General features: G+C 36.8%; 1 protein-coding gene across 1 annotated transcript in view; it reads right to left on the bottom strand.

Moving 5' to 3' along the window:
• The window catches only part of LOC139973850 (protein phosphatase EYA4-like), a 201,682-nt gene that overhangs the window by 1,067 nt on the left and 177,333 nt on the right, over positions 1-23,282 (bottom strand). The window contains exons 8-16 of the mRNA XM_071980725.1: positions 22,640-22,779; positions 20,128-20,256; positions 19,380-19,477; positions 18,942-19,089; positions 13,602-13,753; positions 12,579-12,662; positions 5,442-5,531; positions 839-897; positions 379-539 (exon numbers count right to left, since the gene is read on the bottom strand). Of these exons, the coding sequence (XP_071836826.1) occupies positions 379-539; positions 839-897; positions 5,442-5,531; positions 12,579-12,662; positions 13,602-13,753; positions 18,942-19,089; positions 19,380-19,477; positions 20,128-20,256; positions 22,640-22,779 (1,061 nt within the window). The remainder of the gene's footprint in view (positions 1-378; positions 540-838; positions 898-5,441; positions 5,532-12,578; positions 12,663-13,601; positions 13,754-18,941; positions 19,090-19,379; positions 19,478-20,127; positions 20,257-22,639; positions 22,780-23,282) is intronic.

Below are 23,282 nucleotides of genomic sequence, written 5' to 3' on the forward strand. Positions count from 1 at the left end.
CCATTTAGATAAATTATACGTAGTTAAAATTACTCTTTGTACCTGAGTGTTGTGTCTTCCACAGAATATTAACCAGCTACGTAGTTAAAATTACTCTTTGTACCTGAGTGTTGTGTCTTCCACAGAATATTAACCAGCTGCTTCTTTACCACATGATCCTAAATATTCTTGAAAACCAGGCTATCTACATGGGGGCGGGGGAGTGGTAGGGTGCTAGGAAACAGATGCTGGTCCCTATTATATGCCTGTCTGCTTACACATAATACTCAATCTAGGTATAGCAAGAAATATGGTTCTCTCTGGTTCTTTGCTCCAAACAATGATTCTCTCTGGCCATTATAGACAATTAATTAATCAAAGTCAGTTAATGTAACTCACCTCCTACATTATTCTTGTAACTGCTGTATATTTCCTTTATCCTTCTGTACCTGTATGAGAGTTTCCTCATCCAGTCCACCCCACCTCTGACACCGGTTGCGAGGCAGAGATTCGCACTGGTAGCAGCAGCGTGGAATCCATCTGTCTGGAAGTTGTAATTCCTGCGGGGAAGAAAAAATAATCATCTTGCAGTTTTAAAAAAAAAAAATTGTCAATGTCAAAAAGCAGGCATACCAAAATAATGACCAACTAACTTTATAATATTATGGCCATTTGTTATGACTTTCTTTCTAACTTTGATTTTCATTCGGAGAATCAAAGCAACAAAACAAAAAAGAAAACAACAAACAATTGTATTGTGATACGATTGCTTACACTTATGTTCCATTTAGGCTAAATCACGACTCTTCAGGAATGCAAACCAAATGATTACCATGGAAATACGATCGAGACAACTTACGTTAAATCTTGTCCATTATCGTCTGAAGCAACATCATCTATATGGACTTGGTCACATTCCTGCAAGAGAGGGAAAAAGAGAATCAGTTTTATGGCTCCACAATATCAAAAAAATAAACTCAGTCTCACTCACTCCTAAGTCCTTTTGCTTTCATCTACCACTTGGTCAGCAGTGGCGTGCATGAATTGCATTAGGCCACCGGACAAAATAGTGGACAAACTTACGCCCTTGTCGTGTATTGATACCTGATTCCAGAGGGAGGCTATTTGTCTATGAAAAAGTAAATCCATTATCATTAAAATATATTTTGATAAACAAGTAACATGGCTATTGAAGGATTCAAGTAAACAATAATTCCATATATGTGAAACATGTATGTAACTCATTCAGAATTTCTGAAGAATTGAAGGCGGAAAAAAAAAGAAGCTATTAGTAGTGTCCTGAGGCAGCGCAACAATAATTGGATGGTTATAACTAGCGGCAACCAATTCCATTTCCGACAATAGAGGGGGCACTTTCATATCATACATTCTAAAGCAGATATGTATACGACCTTGATCCCACAGACAGACAATGTTTGCTTTCTTGACCATGCCCCACCCCTTATAACTGACCCAGGGCTAAAAGTAAAGGTAAATATTTTCCCACAACAAGAATCTGCCTCATTAAAGGTCATCATGCTTGTTTTGCAGTCATCATTGATATGTTTAGAGAGGTTATAATAGGGGCTGTTATAACAACAGGGATGCAAGGATTTATCTCCCCATGAGGTCACCATATAACCCTGGGGATAACACAGGGGTGGGAAGACACATTTAGGACAACAAGGAAGATAAGACAGTAAATAGTATTTTTTGTCCACTAGTTATAGCTTGGGGTGAATATCTATATATATCAATATATATAGATGACTTAATTGGAATCACCCTCCATCCTTTAGTGAAATTACAACAAACCAAAAAAAAAACATTCTTTACAATGGTGGCACACTATAGCAACCCACTGAGTTTATCTAGCCCTCCTAAACAAACCTCCCTGGTTTTATTATCACAGGTTGCTGAAAACATTTTTTTGAAAACTCTTGTTGGGTTAACCTTGGATAACACAGTCTGATGACTTTTAATGATTAAAATTGATGTGGGTGGATGTTAATGCAAATAGATTATCTATATAAATATTATGGCTTTTAAAGCTAGACAGTGTTCTGTATACATGATAACATGACTCTTAAACATACCATGAAAAAGGGATGTGGCAGAATAAAGTCACTGGGTTTTTTAATGTAATTTTGTGTACTTTGAACCTAAAATAGTTGTCATAACTGTTAATATTGCAATGCCTCAGACAAACCTGACAAACTTGATGGGATAGAGCGGGGGGGGGGGGGGGGTAGGGGTGGGGGAGAGATGAGGTAAACTACCATCATATATCAGGGTGGGTTTCAGGAATCAAGTTTCATCATGTTCTTGTCAATATATATCTATGATAAGTCAAAGGCAATCCTTACTTTGTCTTTGAGTGGTTAAGATCAAGATGTAAAAATGTTCAACTAGGAAAGGATGGAAATGGGATTGTTTGGCACATGTGGTACTGACAAACTCAGCTGCCCTTTCATGGTTGAGGTAGGAGTTGTTAGGGTTGGCCATCATCAACAAACAGTGAGAAACCACCGCCTGTTACCATCATTTCCTTGGAATGCCAAATGTTCAGCAGCCTTGTTCTATTTTACAGTTCAACAGAAAAAAGAAAGAAAAAAAAACAGACCCTGAAGATGTTTATCTATCCATCTTAAAACAAAAAGCATCACACATTTGAGTGGGAGAGGTTTGTTTCTGAGGCAGAAGAAAAGATTATTGCCAGTGGGAAGCGCACATCCACACAGCATGGGTCCCGGTGTGTCAGGGGAGGGCCAAAGGCCTCTGGCACTCACGAACCAGCGACTACCCACAGGGAAATAGCAGGCAATTATCCCACAGTTGCTGTAGGGGGAAAGCTATGATGACGATGATGATGATGATGAGTGCAAACCACTGCCAACGGTGGTCCGTAGGGCAATTGAGAAAATTGAAAAGCAAAACATGGCAGATTTAGAAAAGTTATAGGCTTTGTGGCTTATGTCAAAACTGAAATTGGACAAAAGAAGGGAAAATGACAGGTAAAGTGAGACCAAAAAGCTTTTTCTTGAAATATTTTTTTTTTACTGTCATGAACTAAGTGGATGAAGACAATATGTTTAATAGTCTGTTGATAGTTTCATATTCTGGTGTCTTAAAAACTTTCATTAAATTTCATTTTTTTAAGGATTTTCCCTTCCGTTTTTGGCATAGACACTTTACTTACAGATTGAAAGTAAACTTACTCTTACATACAGAAGGATATCAGTGAAAGAAGCTTATCAAACCTACTACAGAATTGACCCTGGTCACTCAAATGTGATGGTTAGATCGATTTGCCAACCCGTTTGGTTATAATATATAAATGGTACAGGATTGAGGGTATGGTGACCATTAATTAGTTAAGGGTGGCATGTTTGAAGATTGGGCATGTGTGTCAAAAGGGTTAGTGGGTCAATTTTCTTTGGCTGGGAATGATACATAAGGACATTAATAAAATTAACTAGGCATTTTCAAACATACAAACATTGGCCAGATTCTTCCCACAAAGTGAAAAACAAAATTTGAAGGAGATGTACAGGGGGGAGGGGGGTATTTCCCCATAAACTCCAGATTTTAGAAAGACAAACCTATGGGTTGACCGAAAGGTGAAGGGTTTGGTGAGATGGGTTGAGGAAGGGGTGTGGGAAAGAGGAAAAGATTTGAATCAAGATCAATTAAATGATGACAGATGGAAGAAATTCTTCTCCGGTGAGAGATGGACTGAATTTCTACTTTTGTCAAAATTCAGTGTTTTCCATCAGAAGTATACATGATGCAGCTGCCCAGGCATGCAGATTAATACACACACACACACACATACAAAACCAGAAAATCATCGCTACATGACAGAGGTGAAAAATAAGAAGGGGGGGTTTATTTCATGTCTAATTCACAGAGATTTTCATGTATTCAAAGAATCAGTCTGTGTTCAAAAGTCACCGATTCCACCCTCCCCCCCCCCCCAAAATAAAGAGAATTTATATAGATTTGATCCCCTTCACCCTCTGCAGAAACAGATTACTTATTTTTAAGCTGTTGACTCTGAGGGGCAAACACTATGAAATCGAAACTGAAACTAAACGTTACTGTGTACTGAAGATTTACTGAACTGAACTGCACAAAACCCTCAAACATTTAACCTGTGTAACAAACCCCATTCACCAGCTTTTCTTATTTCTTTTTCTTTTTCATGTATTATCAACTTCTCAATCCTCATTCTATAGCAGAAAAAAAGAAGGACAAATAAGCAACCCTTCCACAATTCCAATGCACCCTCCTTTTCTTCTGTTTTTAAATACGAGGGGGGGGGGAGGAAAAATCCTTTCAGATGGCACAGTGAATGAATGCTAAGTTTATAACCAAAAACATGGTCGCTTTGAGAACGTAACCTAGAAATTTCTATTTAACCTCAATTTTCAAAAGTTTTCGATCTATCCCAATCCTCTTTGTCTTCTTCTTCTTTGGTGGTTCATTTTCAAATAGTAAGAAGTAAACCGGATTTACGACAAGACAGACATTTATTTTGGGTTTTTATGCTCCCAGGCAAGAATCTGTGAAGTGCAAGATCCCAAATGTTCTATCAATGTATATGAGTATTTGGCCTATTGCTATGAAAAACGTCTCCTTTTGAGAGATGTGAGGTGAACGACCACAACGCCTGTTTGCCTCATCTCTCTGACTAATGACTAATGACTCTGTCTATTTTTTTTTTGTTTTTTTTTTAATGGTCATTCATTTCACACTTGTTGATGTTAAGGTATTGGTACTTATCTTCTGTTATAACATTACAATTTTGTTTTTCTATTTTGAAAAGAAGGAAGAAACATTACAATTGGATTTCTGTGACTTGGGGATTACTAGGGGAAGGTGTCCGAGGGGGGGGGGGGTTCATGTGAGTCAGATGCAAGAGTACCTTGCATACTGTGTAAACCAGGTATCACACCACAATTTAATTTAATGCGATCACAGGAAAGACATTCAGCTATGTGTGATCACATCTATGTATCTTTAATTGTTATTCATTTATGTCTTATTTTTGTTTGTTTGTTAATAGCAAATGAAGAAAGGGCCCGCCATAATCACCTGGCCCACGGAAGCTAAGTACGGCCCTGCCTCGTGTTTACAGCACCTGTGTTATAAGAGTGGGTGACACAGACATATGGGGTAGCCCACACACTGGCAACATGAAAATTGATCAATGAGCATAATGGATTTTCTTTGCTAACATTTTTTTCACTTACCTCTTTGGCTCTTTCATTTACTGGCTTTGGCAAAGTTTAATATAAAACATCAATCTTATAATATAATTGAAACGACATTGTGATATTTGCATTACATTGCAGATATAATAATACCTTTGCACATTCTGCATAGATGGCATTGTATGTCAGCGCATGTAGGTAGCTGTATGTAAAGTATATGTGGCAAGTTTGACTTGGAAAACTTACTTCTAAATCGTTGAAAAATAGATGAGTATCGGCCAAATTAAATATCATCTCTTCCATTCTCAAGCCCAGTGATACTGCAGATGGTGCATCCTGAAGAGGAGAACAAAAGAGAAGAAAATATAAGACCAACGGGGGAAGGAAAAACAGGATTAAAAATGTCTGGTTACTTTAATGAAACACATGACTGTAAGATACTAAGCTTCTATCTAAGAGTTTGAATGTACTCTATGTAAACTTGGAAGGAAGCCAACATGTAGCAATAGTTTAATGAGCTTTAAACATGTCAGTATTTGAAGAGATATAGTCTGACGATAACAAGAAGAAACAGGTCGTAACCGGTCAAACTTATACCAGTTAACATATTGTCAGGGATCGGGTGTCAGGGGTCGGGGGCAGGGGTCAGAATCTGAGGGTCTTTCACCAGATTTGTCAAACGGTTTATTTAAGCAGTTTGCTTACAGTTTATTTTGGTTTATTTAAGAGAAAGTTTTCATGTTTTCTCTAACCTCGCCTCTCGAAATATAAAATAAATAAGTGAGAATGACAACAAAAATTGAGCATTCTTTATTTTCTTCTTGCTTTTCATATAAAAAAAATTATTAACAAAACAACCCTTTAAAAAAATACTTTAGAAAAAAAAAACACAAATGTAGGTGATCATGTTCTTACTTTAATTAATCAAACCAAAAACTAGTGATTAATATTTAAATTGATCATTTCTACTCAAATATTAAGCCAATTTTTTTTTTTCCTTTGAATGCACTGCAAACTGACCAGTTCCTCCAACCCTTTGAAGATCAAATTTCTGTTCCATAGGGAAGGTCTGAAGTTTTCTCTGAACTGGGATTATCAAGGCTTGCAATACCCCCTTTTTTTTTCTTTCTAAATGCAGTACAGTTTTTATATTACCAATATATACCACCACTACCATCTTCATCATCATCATCAACAATGAATGGCTGTTTTTTAAGCACGGGGCAATAATGACTCAGTTATGATGAGGATGAGATTAATCGATACGAACAGGCTATCTTGCGGTGGTAAGAAACATCTCTGGCACGGTCTCTGACAGGCACGTCAATAACTGCAGGGTGATGACGAAGGGCAGAGTGTGCCATAAGCTATGCGAGCATTCTCTTCTCCCTCAGACATGACCCAGAATACAAATGCAGAAAATTGACGCCCAATTGGTGCCAATTTACTGGCCTGCTTAAGTAAATTGGTAACAACACCTGTGCCAGGTTTCTGGCCCAGTTCTTAAAACTGAGGCCAGCTGCAGACAGGCTTCAGAGAATTGACAGTCGGTATGCAGGGCTGTTTTTTTGTTTTACCAGGGAGAAGGCGTTGATTAAACAATTTTTTCCGTCGGTAAGTGGCAATTAACTATCCCCAAAATATCACGGTGTGATCCAAAGACTCGCATCGCAGACCTAATGAGAGGTGGGTGGGAATAATTCTGACTTTTGACGCAACAGGATTGACGGGTAAAGCACAACAAACATAACTCAGACACTAGGAGTCATCTAGACAGTCAGTCCTCCTTAGACACAAACAAACAAACACCGAAGATGAAGACGCTGGTTTACAGGTTTGGATGACTGGAATTAGCTACAATCAACCCTGACTGATAAAGAGGGGCGGGGGATAGTGAAGACAAGGAAGGGGGTTCAAATGGTAAACTGCAATTCGGGATTAATTGTGTGGTAATTGGTAACTGAGCACTATACTGTGTGAAAGCAAAGTATCAACATACATGTTGTGTTTATAATCTGCTATAGTATAGATTTACTCTACCCACCAACCACTTCTCCCTTCCCCCTCCCCCAACTCTTCCCCGTCCCCCAACTCTTCCCCGTCCCCCAACTCACTTCCTGCCCAACTATGACATAAGGCAAAAACTTCTTCAGTCATTTGTGAAACATTAAAGCCTTAATTAATTTAGCTTTCATTAATAAAGCTTTAATTAAAGATTTAATTTGTGTCACATCCAAATTTTAATTATCATAATTCAGAGATCTCTAGCTTGGAGGAATATATCTTAATATTGTGAATATTACATCGCAAGTTCAAATAAAGTCCCAAGGTTAACAACTCCTATACAAAGTACAATTTATAAAATCCATCCAAATATAATTTCATCGTTAATTCCTACATATCGAAATAGTTGCTTTGTAAGATCAGAGTGAACTGTCTGTCTGTTAAAACCTTTGACTTTTTCCATTTTTTAACAGCTTTTCTCACCCACATGTTGCACAAGTTTAAACTGGCCTATTAAAATAACAGCTTTCAATCACCCAGCATGCAGTGACCCATCTGATTTCTTTCACATTTTGTCTTCTTCTTTTTTCCCCCCCATTTTTTCACCTCTAAAATCAAGTCTTTTTTTGGTTTTGTTCCACCGCACAGTTGATTTTCTTCTTCTTCTTCCCAAATTTTTCAAGAATAGGGCCAGGCCAGTCAAGGTACTAGTTTAGAAAAAGTTCCCCCAAATTCTGGCAACATGTCCCATCACCGTAGCAACCAAAATGGTCGCCTCAGGCTGAAAAATGATGTTTAGGCAATGATGGATCTCAGACACAGATAACATAGTGTCTAATCCAGTTTACATCAAGTACCCAGTTAGGTTCTCTTTTGTTTCAAAAATTCACCCCCCCCCCCCTCTCAAAAAGCAGAACGAGACAAGGCAATGAAAACAAAAGAGCAAAAGCAGTAAATATCAAAAACATTATTTGCATCCATGTTATTTTTTCCTCCCTTTGACTACGTTTTCACTTATTTACTTTTTTCTTCTGTTTAACTCTCTCTACTAAACTCAACGACAAGTTCCCGTTCATTCCGAGAGGTATGGTACGTGTCAGAATCCCAATTAAAAATCTTGAAGGCGTAAGGAACTGCTGAGCCAAGAGGAACTTTTCCCACACTGTGTAATGACAAAAGACCTCTCAGACAAAAAATTGGTCGTCCTTTCTCTTCCGTTCCCATGGATATCAGGAGGATGACTCACTCCACCCGACTGACAAATTTATTCATGCCAGTTTGAAAGCTTCAATTGGACAAGAAAAACTGACGAGCTGTCCAAGCTACATCATCAACAAAGTTCCATTCATTTTTTGTTTTGTCTCTTTCTATCTCTCTTTCTTCTTCTCGTTATGCGTGGCGTGTAATAATTGCGTCCACAATTGGCTGGAAGCCATACTCAAGACTGACAAGGAAAGACTAATCCTGGAAGTCAGATATTACTTCAAACGGCAAAAAAAAAAAAAAAAAATAGTATCTGAAGAGTTTCATATTAATATTTCTTCCTTCTTTCTTTTCTTAATTTTTTTTTGGGGGAAGGATGAAATCAGCTCATAACATTTTAATGTTTTAACTTGAGCATTTTTCATCAAAAAAGGATGATTACCTCAATAAGGAGAGGATGGGCTCCTTCAAGGTTGCCGGTATCGTCCGGATAAAAATTTTTGCTAGGCAATCAAATAATGGGTCCCATACTCTGACTTCAATGAGCGTTTTATTGCCTCCCTCATAGCAATTATCTTACTTTTCAACAGAAAAAAAAAGAAAAAAAAATGGGTGAATATGTCAAGATAAAGAACTGAGCCTGAATGTTACTTTTATAAGTATTTTCAGCAATTTGTAAAATTCTTTAAAGTTTAGGGTCAGTAATTCATGTCCCTTCTATTTGTTGCATTTAAAATAAATATGAATAATAACTAATTCCAGGATTCTGTTAAATATTTATTTTGCTTCTAACACTTACAGCTGGTTCTGTTTAGCTGGTTCTTCAATTGACCACATGTGTAGTGTGTTGTCTACCATTACACTAGTTTTAAGGTGCTTTGCATCACATCAACAAACTTGTGCACATATTAACCAATAAATTACGACCACAAAAAAATCCACCACCACCAAAAAAATCCCCCTCCCCAAAAACCAATTCAATCCAATGATTGCAAATTCTAATAAACCAAAAACCACTTTCAAAGAGAATTTCTAACAATAGAGATGTAAATTGAAACAGTTTGATGTAAAATTGTCCAAACTCTTTCAAAAAGTACATTTCAAGTTTGCTACCGTTAAGTACCGCGAACGGTATTTCCATATCAGCTGCCAATCAAACCTCTGAATGGTAATTATACAGATTGCCAGAGTGCATGCCGCCAGTTGGTACATTTCAAGCCGGTCACACATGGCCTCGTACATGCCTCCAGCCATAATTTACTTCGGGAGATTAGTATATAATGAGCCTGCAGGAATAGAGGGGGAATTCCCCTGTGACCATTTTTTTTTTTGTGTCCCTAGAAGGGCATTGACCTTTAGAATCGTCGGCTACGGTAGGGTCTTTTTACGAAGGGGTATGATATGGGAGAAGGATGGACGTAGTAGGACCTTCGTTTTAAGCAGAACACAGGAGGGCTCAAACTGGTTTGAATATTTAATGCAGCTGGTAAAGGTGTGTTTTCAAAGTCAATGAATACAGCCATGAAAATTCACAGTTTTGAAAACAAACCATATAATTTGAGTTCTGTCAACTTTGTGGTTTTAAAAATACAAAAAAAGATGTTTATTATTCTCAAAGAATAAAATGTAAGGCCTGACCTGTTCCACAGTGATAACTTGTGAGGATGGAATGGAAGCATGCACAGATGATAGGTGCATATTCAATTTGTTAGAAAACAAGATTTCTGAATGGGGACCGGACCAGGACAAGGAAGGGATGAAACCGATCAAACATACATGATTGCACATTCAAATTCTTTGTCAGCTAAGAAAATGTTCCAGATTACAAGATCATTATTTTTAAAATATTACAAAAGATATTATTTTTTATTAATTACAACACAATTTCAGCTTTTATCCAAGTTTCAGCAGATGCATAATGAATATAAAGTTTTCTCTAACTAAAAAACAAAATGTGTTAGGGACATGGGTGGTGGGGGTCGGCTCATAGTTTCTTTAATTAGACTCTACAAACTCGGTTAATGGAGTTGGTCCAAGTACTCTCCAACATGGCTCATATAATTCTTCATCCAGTAAGAATGATCTAGTGGTCACATTTGTTGGATCAACTTCTACCACTTTTTCTTTTTTTCATTCCTTCAACTTTATAAGCTCTTGCATCCAATGGAGAGTTACTGGTATCCTTCACAAATGTTCTACACCCTCTCAATGTTTCACTTTGACATTAAATATGTCATTGTTAAGTTGCATTTCATTCCCTCCCCTTAATAAAAGTGATTTGCCGACCAGTTTTTTCCCTAGCTGTCCTTTAGCAGAGATGCCTTATCGACCTGCAGATTGCCTATTTCGCACGTGTTTCGTGAACTATCGTTCCAAGTTCAATAACAGCATACCCCCTACCAGATCTGAGAGTCAGGACCCCCTGATAAATTGGAGGACGTGTACCACCGTTGACACAAAAGGAAACAGAAGTTTGGGTTGATTGTCAGTGAAAAGTCGGCTGATAATCTGATAAGTGCATACCAGGAATAGCTGACTCGAACACCGTACAAAGTGACACCTGAGGATATCCCTCCAGCAGCGAAGGACGGACGGACAAGGTATTTTACTCTTGCTCAGATTGTCAGGGACATAAACTCTGAATCTAGAAGCCAATTAGCATCACCATCATCCTCTAAATCAATGATTTATACACCCAAAATAAACCAAATATTTCCATTTAGGATTGACAAGTTTAATTCTATACACCAACCAGGTTGTGAAGTGGGGGGAGGGGGGAGCGGGTGGGAAACAATATCTTGTTCATATATATTGTATGCTGTAACTACAACCCAACTTGTGTCTCCTTTGTCTTGACCCCCTCCCCCACCCCCTCCCCCTCCCCCCACCCTGTCCCCTGCTCCTAAGACCGGTCTTGTTGATTCCAATGCCCAAAGTAACTAGTGAATGATGGTTAAATAATTTCAGAGTGACGTGTCTGCGCTTCCACCCAAAAGTTAGCAGTGAAACTCAAAGCCCTCTCAGAAGTTGCTTTACGGAGCAGAAAATCCTCACATTTCACAATAAGTTTCTTTCTCATGTTACGGCATTTCTCTTACGATGGTGCTTTGAGATCTCCATGATCGGTAAAGCAGGAAAACTAACAGAGTGTCTGTGAAGAAACTTCTTTTTTTTTGCTCCCTCCATTTTTGTCAGGAGGTGTACCTTCCAAGACGTTTTCTTCTGTCCGACGACAACGAAACTACCTAGTCATGTCACGTCAGATTAAATACCTTAGTTTAGTTTAGCTGTGCCAAATAGACCACAGATATATATGTATATATACATATATATATACATGTAATTGACCTTAAGGTAGCCCTGTGCGCCATCCTAGATAAGAGACATATGGTGTGTATCATGACCGAGGGAGCAGTGACTCTACAAAAGCCAAGCCACAGAACGGAGTGTCTGAACAAACAGCTAACAGCATGAATCTACCAGGATGAGATATAAAACAAACATAGAGGAAGGGAGGTGGGAATCGCTAGCACCACCCCAATTAAAGTCTTAAAAAAAGAATACTTTGTGTGTACCAATAGAGCAAAAGCAAAACAACATTTTTTTGTCGTTGATGTAAGTGTTATTTAGAAAAATTGAGTTAAAAAACCCTGCATGTTAAACTGAATCTTTTGATCCAGCTTCATGAATCGCTCCAAACAGGAAAACATGACAGAACAGTATAATGCTGGTATACATAGCAAAGTCCCGAAACATGTCCGCGACTTATTTCTTATCATCTCGGTATCTTACGGGGGAAGGGGGCGGAGGCGTTCAGAATAAGTATTGCATGGGGTCTTCTTAGCATTTCACCACATACAAAAAATATTACAAATATTTGTATTATCTCAATACATTATAAAAGGGAGAAGTTGAAACAAGAATGGATCAATAAATCTGTACAAATTTTTAAAAAACTTAAAAAGAATATATACTTCCCGACGTTGAAATATTTTTTTATTTTTCAAAACTTTGCATAGTTCAATGCTTCAATGGTGCAGCACAACATTTGGACCTACACAGTAAATGTATGAAATAAATGTATCTACATATACATACACACACGCACCAACACATTACCATTACACACACACATATATATACAAACAGGAAGGTGAGGAAAGCTGAGAGACGTACCTTTCCAAATCGTGTTGCGTACGAGCCGGTGAGTAACGAATGGAAAATGATAATAGTCTCATCTAAATCCCAGACAAAAATCCTCTGTAGAACAAAGAGAAATATACGGGCAAATTTATAACCGGCATGGGAACGAGCTCCTACAACTTGAGGAGCTGAGACAAACGTATCATGATGTATATACAATGCATATATTTTGTTCTATACTAAATATAAGCTGAGTTTATATAAGCTCTCTACGTAAATCTACAGTGTTTGCCTGTGTTCACTGTCAACTTTGATTGCACTAGGGCCCTCTTGTTTCGTCTTTCCGTTTCGTTTTGTTTCTTTACTTTAATTTGTCTTTCTTCTCTGACCGAATTGATAAATATGAGTTAATTGATACATCAAAGTGTCAGACTATACTACCCAAAAAAAAAAAATTATTTGTCACTACTGATCTAATTAATGGTTAATTAGAATAGAAACGAAACAAAAATCTGATAATTTCACTCATAAATATTTGGCAGTAAACCCAAATGCATTGTGCTAACCGCACACATCTCTTAGTTAGGTTGAGGGATACTATCCCAGTTGTGTGAAACGATTACACTACTTTAGTAAGAATGTTGTCAAAGTACAACCCCAAAGAAAATTACACATGTAACATATATTTTTGTAGTTTACTTCCCAAGATTAAATTATAATACCATCTCTTGGCAACCAATTTGTCAACTTAAACGGTACAAACATTACAATGGCTCTGTGGATATTCTCTCTTTTCTGTGCATTCTCTCAACCCCCCCCCCAGGGACCTTCCTTTTTTTTCCTACATTCTTTGTTTCTGTTGAACCATTTTCTTTAAACGATGTTCCCCAAACGCACAATGATTTACTTACTCTCCTAAGGAATCAATATACACATTGTTGGGGGGGGGGGGGGAGAAAATCATTCTCCTAGTTGAACAACATGGATGAAACATATATCCGAGCACAATATGTAAATGCAGAAACAAGTTCAGAAATGGTTCAAGAGAGTGCTTACGTCGACTCCATCTTCTGGTGTAGGGGATGGGTTTCTTTTCGTCCTCCCCGACGTCTTGTTCTTGTTGTTCCTTGGGGCTGCTGTGCGCCCCCTTCCCAAGGGGCTCACATCATCCAGTTTTATACTTGCGTCTGCAGTGAAAGAATGTTCGACTATAGGGGGAAAGATCAAAATTAAAGCCAGTATCACCCAACTGACGTACTCCGCTCGGTCTAGCAAGGGTCATGACTATACCGCTAGTTACACCAAAATATGACCGGCCTAAATTGCAAAACTGATTCATCCCTTATCTGAAGTATTTCTTTGTGACAGACTATTGCTAAAATCTGTTTTTTTTTGTAAATATTTTTTATTTTTTACTATAAACTTTTAATGTATACAATGATAGACTCTTAACCACACACTAACAAATAAATATGGAAATTACATACATTTGCATAAAACACTGTCTTCATTCTCAGTTTATACCATGATAATGAATTCAAAAGAATGGTACATTATTTTGGTCACAGAAGAAATTCATTGTAAGTACTTATTAATACATGACATGAATTTATCTAATGGCGTTTAACAAACAATTATTTAGAATTACGTAGAGTTAATGAAAGTTTCTGCACGGACACTTTTACTTTTCACCGTCGTAATGATAACATGTGAATACGATACAAGAATGTACCATTGATTATAGCACTTGAATAAAAATATGGCGGAAGAAAAAAAAACTGTTTAACATTAATAACTTGCTAATTAAGACTCATTTGGCCAGATTACTTAGTCAAATCAAGCATAATGTTGCTGTTAGTAATTCTTGATATATGCCTGAAAAACAGGCCTGTAACTTTGCGACGAAATGTTGACTGCTGCTTTTACAAGATGACGATGTTTCAATCGACGTCGCGGTTTTCTTGGGGACCTTAATTCGACGAGTTCACATAACCGTAGTGAAGAATATTGACAAGAAGAGAAGGCAAGTTCTTTAAACTTTTATGAATTTAACTACACAGGCAGTAGATATTCAGTTAGTTAACAGCTTATTCCCTCTTCTCTCTCTCTATCTCTCCACCTCATGCTTGTTTTGCTTCTCTTTCTTATGAATATTAGATGTTCTATCACCAATCCCGTCTGCTAAACGCGATCATATATTGAAGATATTAAAGCTCTCACATCAACGACACAAATAATACTAAATGTTGAAAGGCAAAAAAAATTAGGAGAGAAAAACAAGGAATCACCCAAATCTTTGCATAATATTTGATCCGTTTTTGACATTTACATTTTTTTTCTCATCTGTGTCTTTTTTCTCTGGCTCCAGAGTAACCGTTTTCTTTTCTTTTCCGAGTATTTTTCCCGTATTATTCGGGTCTAATTCCTGTACGACTCTACCATGAATATGTAAAGCTCGTATTGATGTGATTTCTTACTTCAACCAAATCTGACAGATTTGAAGAATATTATCATCCTAAATTCCTCGCGAGTGTTGCACCTTACCATTTATCAAAAGCAATTTTCTTGGCTTATGCAAGCCCCGAGCCAACAGATTTGGCTCTACTCTGCTCATTCAACTTTCTTTTTTCTCTCTCTCTTTCTCCAACTCTCTTATTTTTTTTTTTCTTCTTCTTCTTCTTCTTTTTGCTCAACAAGCTTTTGGCTTGTGGCACAAAACAATGGTAACCAACGTTGTCGCGTTTGAAATGTTCTGATTCAGGCCCAAAGGCGAGAAGTGGGTGTGAGTATGTACGTTTGCAGCTGCGAATTAGTCTCGGAGATTTTTTCAAAGCCGGGGTTCTCAATGCACACTCAATGACGGTTTAACCATCCCCTTAATAACGTTTGAATAAATTAAGACCCAAAATCTTCAAGCAGGGATGTCAAAATCGGCTGCGGGTGCTTTGGAACTAATTAAAGGTTCGCTTGATACTGACTGACAGGGTATGTTCCTCAATCACACATCTACCAAGAGAGACAACAAAAATTAGAGAAAAGGAAAAAGAAAAAGAAAAAAGGAAAAGGAAGAGAGAAAAAACTGAGAGAAAAAGAGGAAAAGAAAAGAAACCACGGAAAGAGAGACAAGAAGGTTCGATAACATCATAAGACAATGACATTTTACTCGAAAAAAACAACTACTCGCAAGATAGGATTCCCATTACCACTTCAAAATATGATCAAGGCAAAAAAAAAAATACAAAAATACAAAAAAAAAATGGAAAAGAATGTATTAAGCAAACTTTCATAGGGTGAAGTATGCACACGTGTGCTACTGAACGGTACGCCTAATTTGACGAGTAAAAAAGAAAAAATGCTAATCAGTTTGTGGTTCTGAGGACGGATTCTTCTCAAGATCATCACTCGGGGGGCTGAGATGAAAACTGAATCGAGAGGCGAGATATGTTTTGCTACACTTTTGGAAAAACGAAGCGAACGGATGTGTGAGAGGCATTACCGTTAGGGACATGACTTGATAGAAGATTGAAAAAAAAATATATATATCAACAGCTTTGTAACCACTTGTAATGACCTGATAATAAATCATAAGTTCACTAATTCAGGTAATTTTTTGGGACTAGATTGACTTAATTCAGTTACTTCCATCTAAATACAAGAAAATTTCCATGTATTATAATTTCATGTCAATTCTCAAACAGCTGTAATATTTAGCCTATTTTACCAAAAGTTGGCACGCAAAGAAGAAGTTTCCAGGCTGAATGGATGTATATGTGCATTCCTGTTTTCTTCTTTTAGACATTTTTCAGATAAAAAAATAATCCCAAATTCAGCTTATTAATACTTGCCAATTACAACACTTGGCCACCAACCCCAAATACCACTTTCCAACTTTAGCTGACAAGGGTGTACTAATTTTTCATTTTGAAAAAAAATTCTAATTCAGGCCAGGAAAACCCTGTTTGGTATCAGACCTATCTCTCAAGTACTCTAAAAAAGAACTGATACATTACCACACAAAAGCTAGCAAAAATCTTACAATTTTTTTTCTCCATGTTTTATTCTTTTTATTTGCTATTTTGAATTCGATGACAACAGTGCAATTTGCTCAGAGGTCAACTAATTTTGCCCCCGAGCTGCGTACACCAATCACCAGTGAAAGAAAAAGAGAAAAAAATCTTTTGGAAGATGCGCACGTCAGTTCACAGCTGGGGGCTAAAAGCTTCCATGGGCAGGCCATCAGATTTACAGATTTTTTTTTTTATCCCTTTGTGTTCGTAAAATTTTCACAGATGAAGGGGGAGATAAGACAACTAGGGCTAAAAAGCCGAGCACGGTCTTTTTCTTAAGACAATTTTTTTTTTCTTCCTCCTTCTCCTTCTTCTTCTTCTTCTTCTTCTCTTGCTGTGGCTTTTTGACGTGGATTCTATTTAGGCGACAAGTCAAATTAAAAAGGCTCGCCAAACCCACCTGGGAAAATGGGTGTACTGAGTTTCAACACGTATATAAATGTACTGTGCCATGAACATTTTGATTAGAGGGAATAAAAACAAGCAAACAGTTGACAAGTTTTATGGAGAAAAACACATTCAAAATATTACGGCTTCGATAAGCAGGTTCCACGTGTACAGTATAATGGGAAGGATGGAACTCATATTAAAGGCAATAGTTGAATTGCTACAGATTTCAAAACAAAATTTTGGGTTCTAGAATAGTATTGACGAGATTGTTATAAACACAGAACCCCTACGAGAGATGGGGAGGGGTGAGAAATGTGTGCTGGCAATCCTTGCTTTACACAAAAAATTCTGCTGTGGTATTTGTGTAACTTAACTTCCATATTTTGCCACAGAAATACATATTTTTGGAAAATTCTTTCGGTTTGAGTGACTGGACCTTTTCATAAACACGCTCTAAATAGAGATGATATTAACTTTACCGAAAAAACTACTGAATGAAAATCAATATTAGAAAGGTTTCCATTTTACATGTTTGACTGCACTTTTCTTTCCTCCTTATTATTATTATTATTTTTCATGTTGTATTTATATTATCCTTTTTGCATATTTACAAAGACAATAGTCTGTATTTGAATTTGACAAAAAAACCAAAAAAAAAACCCCCAAAAAAGTTAATGACAGGTAAGTGGATGATTGAAACACCAAACTCGATATTTTCTATGAACTTATTAAAGTTACTCTCACTGGAATTAAAGCACTTTACTGTTATAAATTCTTTATTGAGTTTGTGACTTGAGAAGAATATCAACACAAAAGTTCGTCGAAAGCCGATCCCAGTGAATCACCCAACCCATTTTTCTACTGTTTCAAGGTTAACAACGACATTAACGGATAAACGTCTATGAGTAACATTCCCCCAAACTTAAAAGCAGGTTTTACATCAACAAATTTCCACTTTATACATCCATAAAAGGCACCATCATTGAAAATGAAAACTACGGTTAACTTTCATTCTTCAATAGACTTATCCCAAAGAAAAGGCATAAACAATGAACCAACCCAGTAGAGAATATTTCAATATTTTTTTTTGTTTGTTTAATCAACAATCTTTCCTGTTCTCTGTATAATTGGAATTCTCCAGTACATACTTATTCCTTCCTCGCTTACAATTACAAACTAATTTTTCTTCCTTTTTCTTCCCTTTCTGAAACCTTCTTCAACATATTGATATTATGCGATGAACTGTTTCAGACGCAATGAGATTCTTTGCCTTTGTAATTCTTTCATTGGCAACAGAGAGCTAACCTTCACACCTCTGGCTACTAATCTCCATGTTTATTCCAAAATTAAAAACATCTTTTTTTTCTTCTTTTTTTTTTTACTTCCATTAAGATCAATCCCTCCACCCTCCTAATCTCAGAGCGATGTAACATTTGTGAGAATTGAAGAAATTACCACGATTGTTCATTTACTTTTTGAGATACGTTGTGAGTATAAAACGGCTTCGAGCTATACAACATTGCCCCTATTCATGAATACATTAATCGCATATGGAATGTTAACATTCAAATCTTTTACAAACCTCACATAATGAACACAACAGTTCGGGTTACGTATCTTTATCGTAAAGTAAGTCACGCGATTTTACTTATTCCAGAAAAGGCCAAATGATTAAGAACAAGGAATGCAGAAAATTAACTTGTTTTCTTTTAGACAAATTACCTGGCATAACATTTAGCAACAACAGAAAAAAACAATTACAGAAGGCTGTGAGCTAAAATCAAATAAATACAAATAAATAAATACAAAATAAATACAAAATAAATAAATACAAAATAAATAAAATTAAAGCGTTACAGTAGTTAAACTCTACGGCCACTGTTTCACAGTTAGTGTCGCTCTGATTTTGAAACTTTTCATTTTTCGGAAATCAACTTACGTTCGGTAGGGAGAGTTGCCAACCTGTACGTCGTGGTTGATATAGAGGACGTTGAGCTACTCGTGAGGTACGGACTGTACCCCTGGGGGTAGTACTGGTTGAGTCCACTTTGGGGGTATACTGTTCCATAGGAACCACTATCAACACCCTGCAATGGAATAAAAGGAAGCCATATTTAATTCCACTGTTTTACTCATGACAGCAAATACCACAGATAAAGAACACTAGTCCACAATTCAAGACAAAAAGGCTTAAAAGGTTATGAAATGAGAAAAGCTTTATACTTCTAGAGGGAGGGGAAGGGAGAGGGGAGAGAAAGGGAGAAGGGGGGAGATAATAAATTTCAGTATTTATGAAATATAAGAAACTCAACATAAAGCTTTTGAGGATTTGTGTAAATTGTAAAAGAAAAGTAAAATATAAAGTGGACTTGCTTACCTGTTGTGTGCTATTGTAACCCTGTGTATTGGCCGTGACCACCGTATTGCTAATGGAGGGGTATGTGTAACATGAACATGTCGTAAATGCACTGCCTGCTGTCAGGGAGGGTAAAAGGGAAGAAAAAGAAGGGTTATTTATTAAATTTATAACAACTATACAAAAATAAAATATAAAATAGAAATTTTTAATTAAAAAACTAATGTCTTTTTCAGATATTTGTTGCTACTAAAAATGAGATATGCACTTAAGCCTAAAAAATGATGGAAAATATACTACATAAGATCTTGTAAGAACTTTTAACAAAATGCATAAAGGTATACTCTTAAAGCAAAGGAAAAACAAACTGAAGGGTCTTTTTCCGAGCACAGGTCTCTTAAAGATAATATAAAACATATTCCAGTTCTGTCACTATCAATACATTTTAGAGTTAAGTTAATAAAAACTTGGGGTTCCAGCTTCTCCATTGAATAACCTTTTTTTTTCTGGGTTATGCTCTTCTTTCCTAAAACAATCTTTCAACTTTCCGATAATTTTTTTCGGGATACAGTAGACGCATGCAGGTTGAACCAGTTAAATGTTATAACACTACCTAGAATGACTTCTTCCTGACCTTATCAAATGCCTCATGGTTCCTTCGGAAAATGTTGAATAATTCATTTCTTTCCCCACCAACTTTTTTTTTCTATATCTTTTTTATTACTGTCGCAGCAATAGAGCCATAAGGCTAAGACTACTACAACGTTACCTTGCATTGTAGGGTAGTAAGGGCTCTGTGCAGTTTGCCCAGCACCTGGAAAGCTCGGGCTATAGGCGCTGCTAAAATATGACCCTTGACCTTGTAAGCTGGGATCTGTTTTGATAGACTTTGTTGCTCCTGGGAGATACAAATAATAATGACATATAAGTGATGACACAGTCTTAAAGTAACAATGAACATTTAACCCAAAAAGAAAGAAGGGAAAAAAAGACAAAAGACATTGATAACAATTCTGTCTCTTCCTGCAGAAGAACAACTTATACTTAAGAGTTTTACCGAGAAATTTCACTGACGATATTTAACTTTGATGGTCGTCATCCTGTTCGCGACTGTTTTTGAAAGGATAGTCCAAAGTAAAGTTTACTTTTGACCAAATGAAAGAAGAGTACTTATACATACTAAAAATCCTGAGGAAATTACCATTCAAAACCTACATACAGTTTTCTTTTTCTTTCCTTTTTGAGGTATTGATAGTTCATTTTTGGATCTAAAACTTGTCAAATACAGATGTCATTTTTCTCGTAAACGAAAGAGAGGAATTGAATGCAGATTTCACCGGGCTGCTTAAAATATGTTCCTCTTGCATCGGCCGAAAATATAAATTTTCATTACTCGAACCATGTTTTTAGTTGAAGTTGTTGAAAAAATATTTAAAAAAACCCCCACTGATTTTGCAACTTTTTTGGAAATGGGTGAAAAAAATGCCATGGAAACGGACCGTGGAGATATATTCGTGACCAAATTATTCTATCAAATTAATCATATAAATTGAATCTGGATAATTTGCCAGTTTCAAGACCAGACTTTTTAGCATTCCGGAGTATGACAAGTTAGAACTCCCCTGGTTATGAGTTTCACAGGGATGAGCCTGGGGTAAAAAAAAAATCATGGAACTTTGCAAAAATTGCGGTATAGGCTCCAGTTTGCATATGCTACAGTGTGTTAGGATAATAGTTTTTGTCCCAGAGGTAGAAAAGAAATCACGGATATTCGGCGAATTTGCGGAAAAAGCTCATGCCTGGTTTCAGTACTTGAGTACAGGGCTCTAAGAGGGTGAGTACCATTTATACTTGTACTCTTGTACTGGTCTCCAAACCAGATTACCAAATATCAATCCATGAGGGTAACCAGGCACTTATACACTAAGGTACGAGCGGGCGTAGTAAAAAACTTACAAATCTGTGTATTGAAGATTAGACCGAGTCAACTTACAAAACAAGTACCAAACCCACTCAGCCTGCATATAATTAACAGAAATGTTGACATCTGTGACTGACTAGTACTTCAAACAAAAGAAGTTTGTCAGTTAATTTACAAAACCCTTCTTTTACTAATTTACAACACACTCCAGATTTCACCAAGCTGTTGAACAAAGGTTCCAGATACCAGCATGACGAGATAAGGTTCACCCTAATCCTAAGATCTTCAGCCAAAAATCTTGACGATACCATGAAATAAAATAAAAAAAGTCGTAACCACTTTCCCAAGCAACAAGATTTTGAAGTATTCGTACTCTAAGTACAGTAAAAAATATTTATGTACTTAAAAAAAAAAAAAGCTGTAAATCCATCATGCACAATCTTGCTATAACTATTGTCAAACATCCACATCTGCTCTTGACTGGGAAGAGGAAGTCTCCACAACTTGAATTTACTGCCAAATATGCTCAAAAGTTAACAAGTGCCATTTTCTTTCAAAGAGTTCTGCTCTTTTCATACTTAACAAGAGAGTGCCATAAGTTTGGTGTAATTGGCATGTCAAAGTTTCAGCAGATTATTCTCTTTATTAATTTCAGCTACTTTCAAGCTTTTCTCCTTTTTAATGAACATTATTGCTTTCCTTAGGTCCACTGTGTTAACCCAAACCTCTACCATACATTTACTCATAAATAAGATAGTAGCAATTTAAGGTCATAATCATTGGCCCCACTAAGCTAAAATTTGCGAGAACTTTGGTTGAAAGTATTTCGCTGTTGGTTGCTTGCATCTTTGCATCTTCAGGTCACTTCCAGACACTAATTGTTCACTTAGACGATCAAATGTTTCTGCGACAAAACATACTCTTGAAAGTGGTTAAAAAATGCTTGTTGAATTTAGAGCATGAGCGATCATTATTTGATTTGCTAGCATATTCGGGGCCCAATACTGACGACCCTTCAAAATCAAACATCCGCCTAGATTTCTGTCACCAGATAAAGATTAATTAGAGGAAATAATTAATTTATGATCATTCCGTTTAGTTAGTGCATCATTCGAAATGAAATTTTACTATGCAGACACGCTAATGACTTAAGTTGTTACATATGGGATTTAACTTATATCAACTTAAAAAAAAAAAACAGTCAAAAAGATTTGAATGCTCAAAAAGACCTTGTGTTGAGTTTTAATTGTTTGTAAATATGGCTTTGTTTGCAAGCTTCAAACACACAGACACCAAACACACACAATTATACAAAGAAAACATAAATTCGACTGATATGTGGGACGTGAGAACTACTTACCGTAAGACATCTGGCTGGGTAACCCGTAGGGAACCTGACTACTGTATGGGTACCCAGCGTTTGGTTGCACACCGAGGGTAGGTTGTGGTACGGGATACGTGTTTGACTGCGGCGTTGGCAAGATGTGGGGGTAGGTAGGACTGACGGTGAGAAAAAAAGAGAATGAAAACATGGTTACTTACGCCTACAGGTCTGTTTATTGGAAAACTGGAAGAACTTCAAAAGTTTTTGAGTTTTACTCAATTATTCGAAACGAAAACTGGACTGGTCTCGGTTAAGTCTTGTTCTGTGATTTTAATACCAAACACCATAAGAATTTTTTTTTCAAAAAATTGTTTCACCAAATTTCACTCAAAATAAATGGTGAACTCAGAGAGACATGCTTTGTCTACTCGGTCAAGCACCCTCTCTCCTTAATTATCCAACCTCCCTCTCTAGTTACTTCTGTTTTCCTTTTCTTTTTGCATCTTTTTATCTGAGATCCTGGCACGAAACAAGACCAAAATAAACCGACGTATCCAAACATCCCTTACAAAATGAGCTCATAAAAATGAACCGGTCATCCTGTTTTCCTTCATCGCTCTACCGTTTTACTCATTTTATTGATGGATGTTTATTGTTTTTGTCGCCGTTCTGCGATATG

Source organism: Apostichopus japonicus, chromosome 9 (assembly GCF_037975245.1).
Source record: "Apostichopus japonicus isolate 1M-3 chromosome 9, ASM3797524v1, whole genome shotgun sequence".
Lineage (NCBI taxonomy): Eukaryota > Metazoa > Echinodermata > Holothuroidea > Aspidochirotida > Stichopodidae > Apostichopus > Apostichopus japonicus.